General features: G+C 41.8%; 1 protein-coding gene across 6 annotated transcripts in view; it reads left to right on the top strand.

The window, feature by feature from the left end:
• ASIC4 (acid sensing ion channel subunit family member 4) overlaps positions 1-13,677 on the top strand; it is a 104,672-nt gene that overhangs the window by 74,925 nt on the left and 16,070 nt on the right. For 2 of the 6 annotated variants that reach the window (XM_083348566.1, XM_083348564.1), the window contains 7 exons: positions 32-159; positions 4,205-4,364; positions 5,771-5,827; positions 9,688-9,841; positions 10,036-10,127; positions 10,735-10,814; positions 12,393-12,497. In XM_083348566.1, coding sequence (XP_083204692.1) covers positions 32-159; positions 4,205-4,364; positions 5,771-5,827; positions 9,688-9,841; positions 10,036-10,127; positions 10,735-10,814; positions 12,393-12,497 — 776 coding nt within the window. Of the gene's footprint in view, positions 1-31; positions 160-4,183; positions 4,365-5,770; positions 5,828-9,687; positions 9,842-10,035; positions 10,128-10,734; positions 10,815-12,392; positions 12,770-13,677 lie in introns of all 6 variants that reach the window. The other 4 variants (XM_083348565.1, XM_083348563.1, XR_014490728.1 and 1 more) reach the window with 3 other exon arrangements.

Genomic DNA, 13,677 nt, shown 5'->3' with positions numbered 1-13,677 from the left:
CTAACCATGGCACCACCACTTCTCATTCCAGATGAGACATCATTTGAAGCTGGAATCCGGGTACAGATCCACAGCCAGGATGAGCCACCCTACATTCATCAGTTGGGATTTGGAGTCTCCCCTGGTTTCCAGACTTTCGTTTCCTGCCAGGAGCAGCGGGTGAGAGCCAGAAAGTAGAAGTTGCTCTAGCTTGGCAAAGAGTGAATTGGCATTATTTGGGAGAAATTGATAATGGTGCGAGTAAGTAGGAGGGGTCATGATAGCACATAAAAGTTGATAAGAGTGAACAGAGGCCCAGAAAACTTTCCTTGTTTCAGCACCTGGACACCATTCTCAACTTCATTTCCCCCATTATATTGGCCCTGGCTCTGATGGCTTTTTGCAAAGCCTCAAATATTTGGATGTGTTCCCCGGCATTGGGTCAAATTCTTATTTGAGGTTCTTGTTAATGTACTGTATATACTGTGATTTTTTGAATTGCCAAGGTGAGATTAGAAGCCAACTAATTCAAAGGATGGATGGAGGGAGGGAGGGAAGGAAGGAAGGAAGGAAGGAAGGAAGGAAGGAAGGAAGGAAGGAAGGAAGGAAGGAGAAGAAAGAAAGAAAGAAAGAAGAAAGAAAGAAAAAAAGAAAAAGAAAGAAAGAAAGAAGAAAGAAAGAAAGAAGAAAGAAAGAAAGAAAGAAAGAAAGAGAAAGAAAGAAAGAAAGAAAGAAAGAAAGAAGAAAGAAAAAGAAAGAAAGAAAGAAAGAAAGAAAGAAAGAAAGAAAGAAAGAAAGAAAGAAAGAAAGAAAGAAAGAAAGAAAGAAAGAAAGAGAAAAAAATAGTTTTCTATAATTTGGTCCTTTTCTCAGTATGTTTGTTTCAATTTCAAACTGTCTGGGAGATTTGGAAATTGTAGTGCTGCACATCTGGAAGATATAAAACAGGAGAAATCTGTAATGTCGCATCATGTTTCTCAAATGATGTTCATCCCTTGAGTCAGCTATGAACTGTAAAAATCAAACCTGGTTGGACTATTAACTTTCTTTTGAAAACATTCTCAAAGGATTTGTTGGTTCATTTGTTCAATTTTCTCAGTCAATAACTCTGGGTGGCTTACAATTTAACAAATATTACAATTAAAAATAATAAAAACATTTTAAAATAATCAAAACACCAAAAACATCCAAAATAACTGTGCATAGCCACCGAGATACTTGATCAGTTAGTAATACAGCTAGGAAATGGGGCCCTTAACACATTCATTCATTCATTCATTCATTCATTCATTCATTCATTCATTTATTTATTTATTTATTTATTTATTTATTTATTTATTTATTTATTTATTTATTTTGTATACCGCCCTTCTCCCGAAGGACTCAGGGCGGTGAACAGGGCAATACATAATAAAAAAACAAGGTACAAAAATTAAAAAGTAATTAAACAGCAATGCCCGTAATAAATTAATACAGATTAAAAGGTTAAGATCAATTTATAAAACCCAACCCCATCCCATCAGGCCAGGCCAGCTTGTTCAAAGAGGTAGGTTTTAAGATCGCGCCAGAAGGAGCGGAGATCAGGCGCCATCTGGAGCTCGACCGGAAGATGGTTCCATAAATCCGGTGCGCCCACAGAGAACGCCCTCCCCCTGGGGGCCACCAGTCGGCATTCTTTGACCGGTGGCACCCTGAGGAGGCCCTCTCTGTGGGAGCGTACTGGGCGGAGGGAAGTTGACGCCGGCCCAGGTGCTCCCCAAGGTATTCCGGACCCATGCCATGTAGGGCTTTGTAGGTCATTACTAACATTCAGCACCCCAGACATGGGAACATAGCCAGGTTTTTAAGGCCTTACAAAAGGCTAACCGAATATCATCACAACAGAAATCCAAGGACTTCATTGATTAGTAAGACTGGCTGGAGGAGAGGAAGGCTCTGTATACTACTAAAACTCTTATTGCGAGCAGCCATTTGCTAGAGGGAGGGAGGAAATGGCAGAATGAAAGGGAGGGAAGAAGGGAAGAAGGGAAGCTCTCTCCCAGCTTCACACAAGGAAACTCAACGTGGAAACTGGCAGGAAGTTAGAAGTCACTCCTGCTTCCACTGCTCTTTTGCCCAGCTGTGGTCATTCGGTTTCTGTTTAGGAAAGGAAATATCTCTGAAATGATGATCCGATAATGCACGGGTCATCTAGTAGTTGTCAATAAAAAGCATAGTCAGAGTTTCACTGAACAGAGACGTCTCTCCCAGTCAGTTCCAGTCCACACCCAGAAGTAGGTGCCAAATGTAAACTACTGCCGGTACAGTGAATTCTCCTGAGGAGATCATCCTGTGAGTCAAGCCTGGATATTTTAATCAGGCTCTTGCTTGAAAAGGAGTTAAATAAAGTAATAACTGTATTAGCCGACAGCCAAAAAAGACAGCAGCAGAACATATTTTCAAGTTATTCAGTACATTTTGCAGTTTTCCATCTCTAATGCAATTTGAAAGAAGACCAAAATACCTTTCCAATTTTTTAAGGTGGCCATTTTTGTTTTCCTTGTCTAGCCTCTTCTACAATGGGCCAATATTTCTGCGTTATTTAAATTGGTTTAATGGATATTCCATTTTTTCCAGGGAACTGTGGCACTTGTAATTCTATGGGATAAAAACTTCTAAAAATAAGCCCAACATTTCACAAAACTACAATTCCCAAGAAGAAACCATGAGAATTAAAAAAACAAAAAAGAAATGTAATTTTGTAGCGTAAATATGTTCTACGAAAGAAAAAGGGGGCAATATTATTTAAGATTCTGGAGCTTATCACAAAATAACTCTTGTCATTATTTGAGTCCAAGGAAAAACGTGAGAAGATAAATACAGTTCCTATAATTAGAGAAAACTGTGGAGTCTTAAAATCATATGACTCAAAAGTCATTCCAAGAAATATCCTTGTACAATATTAAGCATTATTATCTTAATTGCACCAAATAGGGACAATTTAATATCTCTGCTCCTGCTCCACCCCATTGCCACACATTTTCAGATCAAATGTCATTAATGCCACCTGGCTTTCTTTGAATTTCAGCGTAAGGCAGAGGTCAGTTTAAAAATATTCAAACATATCAGTGAATTGGTTCATCTTTCCTTAAGAAAATGTTAAAAGAAAATATTGGCATAAAAAAAAATATTCAGAGCAAAAGAGAAATCAAAATTTGTGCGCTGAAGTTTCATTTCCTTGCATCCTGTCAAACTCTGTTGGAATCAGCTTGATTGCTCACTCCTTATCACATCATTTCCTCCTTAGATTCTGATCTTGAAGTTAGCTACGTTCTGGTTCTCTGCCATTTTAGTTCTCATCCCCAGGAGCTCTTTGAGGGAATTTGGACCAGTCACCATCTCTAAATCCAACCTTGCTGTTGGGAGAATAAAACTGGAGACAAAGTACTCTGCCTTAACCTCCTGGAGGAAAGATGGATTTCAATCTAATGTCTAATTAATATTAGAAGATGCTGCCTATGTCTCTTATGCTCAGTGTTACTCACAGCCTAATCCTGTAGGATGTGGAGGCTGTAATACTAAGGGATGGGTTTTAAAGTAGAGATTTCCTAAGTGCAGATTCTTAACTGTCTCTGTGTGTAATAATTTAGAAAAGCAAATACACCGACATGAGATGTTAAAGAATCCCATAAAATCAGAGGCAACTGTAAAACCTTCTAGCCTTAAGAATAAAATTCATGGTTAGTACTTCAGGTTTAGCATGGAGAAAAATGGGAAAACATTATTTACAACAGAGGTTGCTGGCTACTGTAGAAGTAGAAGTCTGGCCTCAAAAAAGGATTTCAGCAAGAAAATATATTCCTAGAGTTGTGGCCCACCAGACAGCATTTTTGGTACAATTATCCAGTTCTGGAATTCCTTTCCTGTTCGTTCATGAATGTGCCACTCCTTCCAGTACTAGCCTCAGTGCTATGGTGCTATGATGCTTTTCCAGCCTAGCATTGCCCACCTTTTAAAGTTTTTTTAAATTGTTCGGTAGACTTTTTAAAAAATTTCTTAAGCACATTGCTAGTTGTGTATTTTTAATCAGTTGCATACTGTTTGGGGATTGTTTTTAATGATGGAAAAGTCGGGTAGAATGTTGGATTGCATACATGCATGTATAAGGAGAGGCTTTTTGCGTAACAACGTCACTGGACGAGCACTGCTTTTTCTTGGTGTTTAGCTTGCTCCCCTTCTCCTGCAGCTGACATACCTGCCCCAGCCTTGGGGGAGCTGCCAGGCCAGCCTGAAGGAGGAACAGATCCTGCCTGGCTACGAGAGCTACAGCATTGCTGCTTGCAGGCTGCAGTGCGAGAAAGAGGCAGTGGTGCAAAACTGCCAGTGTCGCATGGTGCATATGCCAGGTAAGGGAAGCCTTCTCGACCTGCCTCACAGGTGGCTCCAGACCTCTTGGTTGCCTGGAGAATCTGCTCCAGAAACTGATTTGCCATGAGCCTGTGGGGCGAACCTTGGCTTTGCTCACATCTGCTCCTCACATCTGTTCCAGTGATTTGAATGTCACAATCTGACACAAAGCTTGGCGAAACTTTTCCCTCCATTTGTTTCCAGCTTCAGAAGTCTTTCATCTGATAAATATTTGATTGTCATACCAACATTAAAGGTACACGAATCCACACAAATATGGAGCATTTGTATACCAGTCTTGTTCCACTAGGTATTCTCTGATTATGTTGAATCACACACCCCGTTATCCCAAGAGACATCTTTTTGATAGGGACAAGACTGGGGGAGACTGCTTTGAATTCTCCCTTTCCTCATACTATACTCCATATCCTGTATGGCAGGGGAAAAAATAATACTTGATCCAGCCCGCCCCCACTTCCCCTTTCCAAAGTTGTAGCCATTATGGACCAACTAACTTCAACTTAGAGTTTTGCCCTGAGTCCAACCTAATGGAACAGATGTGTGTGTGTGGGGGGTTTCTCCATAACGATTACGGTCTAGAATTTGGGCATTCTAAGTGGGAAACTGAACTATCTCACACCCTGGGATATGTAGACCTGCCAACAATTCTACTTATGCCATTTTTCAAAAGCTCTAATGCCACCTTCACTCCCTTATTATTTATAGGATCTGTCATTGTCAGCATAGACTGCAGTGCAGTGGTGGGATTCAAATATGTGAACAACCGGTTCTGTGTGTGGATGCCGCTTCCAGAAGCCCATTCTGGGTGCGGGCAACAAAAAATTAGCTACCAGTTCTGCCAAAGTGATGCAAACCGGCTGAATCCCACCACTGCTGCAGTGCAATCCACCCCACCAAATGCTGGAATACCTTGGATGGCCTCTGGAAACATATATTCTGTCTCCTTGACCCATATTTCTAAGTACAGAGAGGGCAATGCTACTGACATATGCACAAATCTCACTGGTCTTTGGACTCCATATATTCAACTATCACCCAGGTTACTGCCCTAAATAATATTATTTAGCCCAGAGAATTGTTTAACTATGACATGAGGCTGACTTTTCCCCACTTGGTGTCCTGCATATGTGTTGAACTACAACATCCATCATTTGTTATGCTGACTACTTGGTGGTGATGGTAAGCCCAACATGTACAGAAGAGAAAACTATGTTACACTGGCTTCTAGCCAATGGATGCATTTGTACCAAGGAAGCAGAATAAACTTCCACACAGCAAAATTATTAGGCACATTCTCTCTGTCCCAACCTAGGAGTAGCAGGAGCTCAAATCTGGGTAAAGCAAACATCTCTAGTTAACTACTGCCCAGGTTCTTCTCTTTCAGGAAATGAGACCATCTGTTCACCCAATGTCTACATTGAATGTGCTGATCACACACTAGGTAGGTACTTTCGAAGGTATCTGACAAACCATGAAGGGACCAATAAAGAGGATCTGGGCAACCAGTCATAATTAAGTAGAGTTTTAGTTGCGTTTTTGGGTGTGTGTGGGGGGGGGAAGCAGCTGATTGGTTCTTAAGGCAGGTTCCAGCCCACAGAAACTCTTGATTGGCCAACTAAAGCCCTGTTCCTTCTCTGAAGGCATGTACATAGCAAGAGAAAGGAAGAACGGGGAGAGAAGGAGATATTTGGTGATTTGGTGCGTATGGGAGAAAAAGGAGGACCATATCCTGTAGTAGATAAAATATAAGGACTGGGCATTGTCCAAACCCCAGCCCACGGCAGGAATCCAATAGATGGCTATCCATCTCTAAACAACTCCAACAAAGATGAGTGCAACTCCTTCCAAGAAAGTCTGTGCCATTTTTGAACAGTTCCACTATTAGGATTTTTTCTCCTGATATCCACCTGAACTTTGTCCTTGTAACGTTTCTTGTCCTATCTTACGGAAATCATGCCTTACATTTTTCAGCCTGAGATGCAGAACCTGCTACACAGGAACACTGTATTTCTTCTTGTTAAATTCCATCCTATTTATTTCATCTCTAATACTCAAGCCTATTTAAGATCTTATTTTATCTTCTCTTTCATCTAAAGCAGGGGTGTCAAACTGCCGGCCCGCAGGCCAGATCCATCATAGAAAAACCGCATCCACCCCATTGGCGGCAATGGCAAAAAAAGTTGTGATACGTCACGACACGTCACGTGACGTTGCGAATTTGACACCCCTGATCTATAGTATCAGACACCTCTTTGGGCTTTGTGTCATCTACGAACTCCCGGATTCCCTCAACTCTTTCCTCCAAGTCATTGATAAAAATGTAGATATCGCAGGTCTAGGACAGTTTTACGGCATGCCACTCATCGCTTTCTCCCATCTTTAATGGCAGTCATTAATGTATATAGGCCACTCTACCAAAAATGGAGATCAGATTAATTTGGGGTGACTTGTTCTTGATAAACCCATGCTGGCTTCTGCCATGTGCTGCATTGTTTTCTAAATGCTGACAAACAAGACTACTTAATAATCTGTTCTAGAGTTTTGCCTGGTATCATTGTCAAGCTGATTAGTCTGTAGTTACCAAGGTCCTCTTTTTCCCCCTTTTGTGAAGACAGAACAACATTTATCCTACTTCAATCCTCTCAATTGCCCATCCTCCATGATTTCTCAAAGATCACAGAAAGAGGTTCCAAACTAACACCTGCATGCTCCTTTAAGCTTCTTGGATATAATTGATCTGATGCTGGGAGATAAAACTCGTCCATAGTAGCCAGACAGTCCCTAACCATCTTGTGGCTTTTCTCCATTCTTCCCCTCTAGGGAGGAAGGAGACTGAGGCAGAGAAAGAACTAAGGGCCTCTTCACCTGTAACCATCCCACCGTCCTCTCCTGGCAGCCTGTGCCCATCCCTTCCTTTTTCTTCCTCTTATGGTTGACATAGCTAAAGGTAAAGGTTCCCCTGCACATGCGTGCTAGTCGTTTCCGACTCTAGGGGCCGGTGCTCATCTCCATTTCAAAGCCGAAGAGCCAGCGCTTGTCCGAGGATGTCTCCGTGGTCATGTGGCCGGCATGATTAGGCGCCAAAGGCGCACGGAACACTGTTACCTTCCCACCGTAGTGGTCCCTATTTTTCTACTTGCATTTTTATGTGCTTTCGAACTGCTAGGTTGGCAGAAGCTGGGACGAGTAACAGGCGCTCACTCTGTTACGCGGCACTCGGGATTCGACCCACCAAACTGCCGACCTTCTGATCGACAAGCTCAGCGTCCTAACCCACTGAGCCACCGCGTCCCTTGACATAGCTAAAAAGCCCTTTTTGTGGTTTTCCTTGCAAGCTTGAATTTCTTTTACCCTTAAGCACTTCTTAAAAATTTCTGCAAGTATTAGCTACTTGATGGCATGCCTCCTAAGTAATTTCATCCAGTTTTTATTTCCTATACAAATTCTTTTCAATAGCTTAGTCAGAAGGCCCCTGTATGTGGTTACCTAAGCTGTTCTCTCCCTACTTTTTCTTCTCAGCTTCGTGGTGTGTGATTATGTTTCTAGTATTTTATTTTTTAAAGTTCCCAACTTACCTATGTTCCTTTGACCTGAGGTCTTTCGTCCATGGGACCCCACTTAGTACACCTCTGCACTCCCTGAAGTTAGCTGTCTTAAAGTCAACTATACATATGTGATTTTTTGTATGATATTACTTGCTTTTAGGGTAAGGGTGATTCTTGAAGCCCAACATTGTGGTCGCTTCCATCCACGGTCTCACTATTTTTAGTTCTTCAATCAGCTGCTTGCTATTCTTTAGGTCCCTGATTTGGAAGAGCTGTTCTTTTTGTTTGTGCTTCAACTTCCTAAAAAAAATGAGGCAGTTAGCAGAACTACTGAGGAACTTGGGAGATTTTGAATCGTTCGTTCAGCTTATTTTCCATCAGATCTGAAAAATAACAGATCTCCTGTTGTTGTTATTATTATTATTACAGGTCTCCTTCCTAAAAGTTCTGTCATTTGGTCCAGGAGGGCTTTGTTCAGATTTTTTTGTCTGAGTCGGCAATCTCAACAATAGAGTCTTCTCCTTTGTATTCTTAGCCAGATGTTCTTGCTGAACCCTTAGGCTGAAATTCTTGGATTGCTACAGATGTATGTACGTCCTCACCTACATTGCCTCCTCCCCTTTTGTCAGGTCTATTAATTTTGTATAAGTCATAGCCTTCTAGCTTTGTAATCCACTTGTTAGCTTCATCCTGCCAGGTTTTGGTGATTCCTAAGACATACTTTCCTTAGGGAGAGAAGGAGGAGGTGATTACACTGAGTGATGGCGAGTACGTTGCTCTACAAATGAAAAATGTGCGAATGGATGGATATGCACTGTGTCCGTGAATTTTGGGCTATATATTTCTTTCTTTTCTTTAGCTCATGTACCTTTTGGTACATATAGCATCTTTAATGAGCAGTGCCCTCACCCATCTGTACTTCACTCTACGAACCAGGAATTGTTTGTATGATGACCTCACAAAATTTTCATGGTAGCCGAAATCCTAACTTTCAAGCTTGGCTTTATTGAGCTTGATAGAGGGGAAGAAAATTGTGTCCAGCCTGATGAAAGTGTGCATGTGTGATATAAGTTGAGCTGAAATTACAAGGGCTGAGAATTCCACAATCCTAAGATGGGGCCGTGTGAGAATGTTGATCAGGAGCAATTTTGAAAGAGATCTAGGGCAAGATCAGGCAATTTTTTTCCTCCCCCCTCCCCCTGCAATGAGTGGGAGGTTCTATGCTTGTGGGTATGAACAAAGTGGGGGGGTGGTTATTTATTTGTTAACTGCATATACAGTACTACAGTACTGCAGTATTGTGACACTTGGCAGTTTGCAAAATTAAAACATCCATACATCTGCAGTTATGACCAGAGCTACTATCTCTCCCATCTCAACTTAAATAAGTACACACAATCTTCTGCTACCCATGTCTGTCTCACGAGACCCACATGCATATTAAAATCAAATACTTGTTTGGCAGAATGGCCAGATAGCTAGAGTACAAGATAGCTAGAGTACAAAGCTCACAGGAATAGTTCTTGAATGCTGTGCCCTCTTAACAAACTGGCTACCCCAGATTTGCTAAGCAACCACTGAGGATGATTTGACTAAGGTATCTTTGTATGCTGCAGTCAAAATTCCTGAAAAATGGGGAAGTCTGCCAATTATCTAGTCTGTGTGTCATAGCCTTAGAGATAGCAATTTCCTTTTCTACGTGGTATTTTATTCTAATGCAGATCCATTCTGTCCATGCATGCCTTTCCACTCCTAGATACAGCCATTGAAGATACCCAGGAACGCTGTATCTGCCCCACACCATGTAATTTGACCCGCTATGGCAAGGAGATTTCCATGGTACGCATTCCCAACAAAGGCTCGGCCCGGTACCTTGCTCGCAAATATAACCGCAATGAGACCTATATCCGGTGAGTAACACGTTGCTGAGGAACACCTGAAGAATTTAGATAGTAGGTCAAGTCAATGAACAAACTTCCTAGATTGTAGTGGTGGCACAAAACTACAGTAGATAAGGTTTGGAGGGCCTATATGGAGGGATATATGGAAAAGCTCTGCTTGTAAATCTTCTCTCTCCTGCTTCCATTATTCCCACCGTCCTAAGGGAGAACTTCTTGGTGCTGGATATCTTCTTTGAGGCACTGAATTATGAGGCAATTGAACAGAAGAAGGCATACAATCTGGCAGGGCTTCTGGGTGAGTGAGCCTACACAGCTTCTTCTCTACCATTCCCACAGGGTGAGAGCTTCAATCCTGGAAGCAAAGCAAGTGCTGAGGAGACAAGGATGGTGTGAGTAGACAAAAAAGGCAGGCAAGCAAGCTTGGTTTTGGCTCAAAATGGCTTAGGATGAGAACTACTACCAGAACCATCGCAGGTCTTACAGCAACTTGTGGCACTTTAATGATCTTTTCTCTTCTTGAGCTAAGAACTGCAGGGAGGCCATCTAGCCTCCGTAACTGGTGGCACGTCTTCTGAGAATTTCTTCCTTGAGAAAGTCTCCACAGTGACAGAGAAAAAGACACCTAGATCAGGCTTCCCGAATTCTCCATAAGGCACCACCTGAATTGTGGTACCTATAGCAGGATGAGCACCTATCCCTCCTTCCTCTTCTCCTTCTAGAGGGGGACAGAGAGAACATGGGGGTGCTCCCAAAGAGAAGATGATAATCCTAGGGAAAGCAGAGCCATGCTTGCCATCCAGCCTTCAGACTCCATCACCCAGTCCTTCCCAGCTCTCAATATTTTTCGACTCCTGGCTGGTTACTTTCAAGATGCCAATCCTTGTCCTCTTCTTTGTCACTAGGGGACATTGGAGGCCAGATGGGCCTCTTCATTGGGGCCAGTGTCTTAACCATCTTGGAAATCTTGGACTACATCTGTGAGGTAAGAACCCATTCAGAAACAAAATAGGCTGGGCTGGAAGGAGAAAGTGGTTGCCCTGGAAAAGGGGGGGGGAGCCAAACTTCTCCTGCCCTGTATTAAATCCAATTCTGTCACTAAATGATGAGTCCCCGCCTTTTTGAGAGTTATGCTGTCCTCAGCTGTGAAATAAATACCTCTCTCTAGCTGACTGAGGAATTCTGGGAGTTGAAGTCCATGAGTCATAAAAGAGCCGAGGTTGCCTACCCCTGCTGTAGAGCAAGGGGCTGGAGAACCTGCAGTATAGCTGGGTTTCTGATTCTGGACAGCCCCAACTGGGGTGGGGTGATCAAAGCTGAAGTTCAATTGTATTGATAATCATGATCTGCACTGTGTGGGTTTTGGGCAGCAGAGGAGTGGGGGCATGTGGACAATGTCAGGATTTTGTTTTTCTGGACTTGTGAAAGTTTTTGTATATTTCTTGCGGCAAAGCAACAGGAAACAAGGACTTTGATTGTCAGCAGTCATGTTCGAAGGAGTTCTGAACCACAGGTTCAGGGCTACATACTTTCCAGAGGACCAAATCATTTGTTTAGATTTGACCTTCTGTGTTATGTGAAAACCCAGACAAAGGCAGTTTGTTAAAATATAGTTAGACAAATCATAGTGTAATATAGTGGATGAACACACTATTTATGCATTGAAATGTATGTACATGATGTACTGTATTTATGACTTAATATGTCTGTCTACTGCTTCTTAGACTGAAGCAACACAAAGAAGTTTATAATTAAAGCAGTGAACCTTAAAATATATTCAATAAAAAGTAGAGGAGGGGCATTTTCCACTATTCAAACAAAAGAGGATTGCTGGCAATATTTCCTACTATCCGTGTTCTCAGATTGCCAGCTAAGCAGTGAAGAATGCAATCAGAAACCTTTGATGAAGGACCCCAAAGGCTTTCAAAATTGACCCATAAATTGTACCATTACAGTGGAGAAACTACTAAGTGATGGGTAGTAATTTTACCAACTGGCAGTTCTGATTGCAGTGTCCTAGACAACTGTACAATCAATCAATCAGTTAATAAATCAATCACGGAGTCTTACATTTTAAAAAAAGAGATCTCTTTTATTTCTGATCTTCTGGCATACGCCCTATCAGAATGCATCCTGCAGCCTTCCAGAGTTCTGTACCTCTGCTTTGCAACTTTGGGCCTTTGACTGAAACCCCACTGGTCCACATGATGAGCGTGATGGATAATGGAAAACTAGAAAAAATATTTTATTTTATTTTATTTTATTTCATTATTTTATTTTATTTTATTTTATTTTTATTTTATTTTATTTTATTTTATTTTATTTTATTTTAATTTTATTTTTTTTTATTTTTTTATTTTATTATTTTATTATTTTATTTTATTTTTTTATTTTATTTATCTGCCCTTCTCATATCCAACTACTCTGGAAAGCTTACTTACAACGTAAAAAACATTGAAAAACATTAAAACCATCATGGGTTACAGTTATTTCCTGCAATACAGCCATCTCAGAATATAAAAGCTCTGCTGTTGTCATTCTCCTGTCTTTTGCTGCGCTCCAGGTGATCTGCGACAAGGTGGCCCATGGCCTACGGCGCCCCAAACCTGCCCTGAAGAAGCCTTTGGGCAGTATTGCCACTCTGGGACTGGAGGAAATCAAGGAGCAGGTACAACACAGGGTTCTTCCTCTCCCAAACTCACTCCTGCAGTTGCCAGAGAATTGAAGTAGGAAGGGGGCTTAACTGGAAGCAAGAAAAATGCCATTCAGATGAGCCTGAAGCTTTGAACCTAGTCAATTATAAAAGTAAAAGAAGAGGGGAGAGGAGAGGAGGAGTGAGAGAGACACTACCCACCTCTGTATTTGATGGAGTGATAGGCCAATTTCATGAGAATTTTGAAGGATTTTGTAGACCAGATGCAGCAAGCTGTGTGATTGTAGGTATGATGAATTTATTTATCTACATTTATTTTTATTTATTTATTTTATCTACATTTTAAAAGGAACTATTCCACATGGTTGCAGTTTCTGTATGTCTAAGAAGTGTTCATCTCATAACTTGGCATCTGTTTGCAAATTATCCATCAGCTTCCCCCAGCCTGGAGATCTCTAGACATGTTAATTCTATAACTGCCAGGATTTCCAGATCCGTTGGGGGGCTGCAACCATGGTTCCTTGCAGGATTTTCCCCTAAAATCATGGACAAAGCTGCAACTTATAGTGTGATAGTAAACTGTCTAGTAAACTAGAATCCAAGTATGAAGTTGCCTTAGACCAGGGGCCTTCAAACTTGGCCCTTTTATGACTTGTGGACTTCAACTCCCAGAATTCCTCTGTGATGACCCAGGGCATAGCACAGAGGCAATGCAGTCAGCTGGCAATTCAAACAGCCCTTTAATTGCTCCAAACAAAATAAGACACACACACACCCCTTCAGCGACTCTGGCTGCAAGTAGTTTCAGATACAGTCTGGTTAGAAGAGGAATCTACTCAAGGCCACGGAGATAAGAGGGAATGACACATACATCATAACCCTAACGAGTTTGCCTGAGCAATTTCAGAAGAGAAGCCCAAATACGTCCGAGGTCTTTAAACATCTAAGCAACATTGTCAGTCAGTCCAATAGTCAGAGTTTCCAGGTTTCCAAGCAAAAGTCACAGAACAAGAGCAACAACACACAAAACTCCAAGGAATCAGCATTTGTTCCTGACAAATGCCTCTCCCCACAGCGTCTCCTTAAATCTCAGTCTCCAGGTATGCCTTGTGGAGAGAGGCAGGATGCTCTCCTCCCGAGTAGTTGAGCCTGCCTGTGTTGTTCCCTCCTTCTCTCCACTCTCCGTGCTCTAGAA

This window comes from Vipera ursinii (genome assembly GCF_947247035.1).
Source record: "Vipera ursinii genome assembly, chromosome: 1".
Taxonomy (NCBI): Eukaryota; Metazoa; Chordata; class Lepidosauria; order Squamata; family Viperidae; genus Vipera; species Vipera ursinii.
This window is presented reverse-complemented; position numbering and strand designations above follow the sequence as displayed.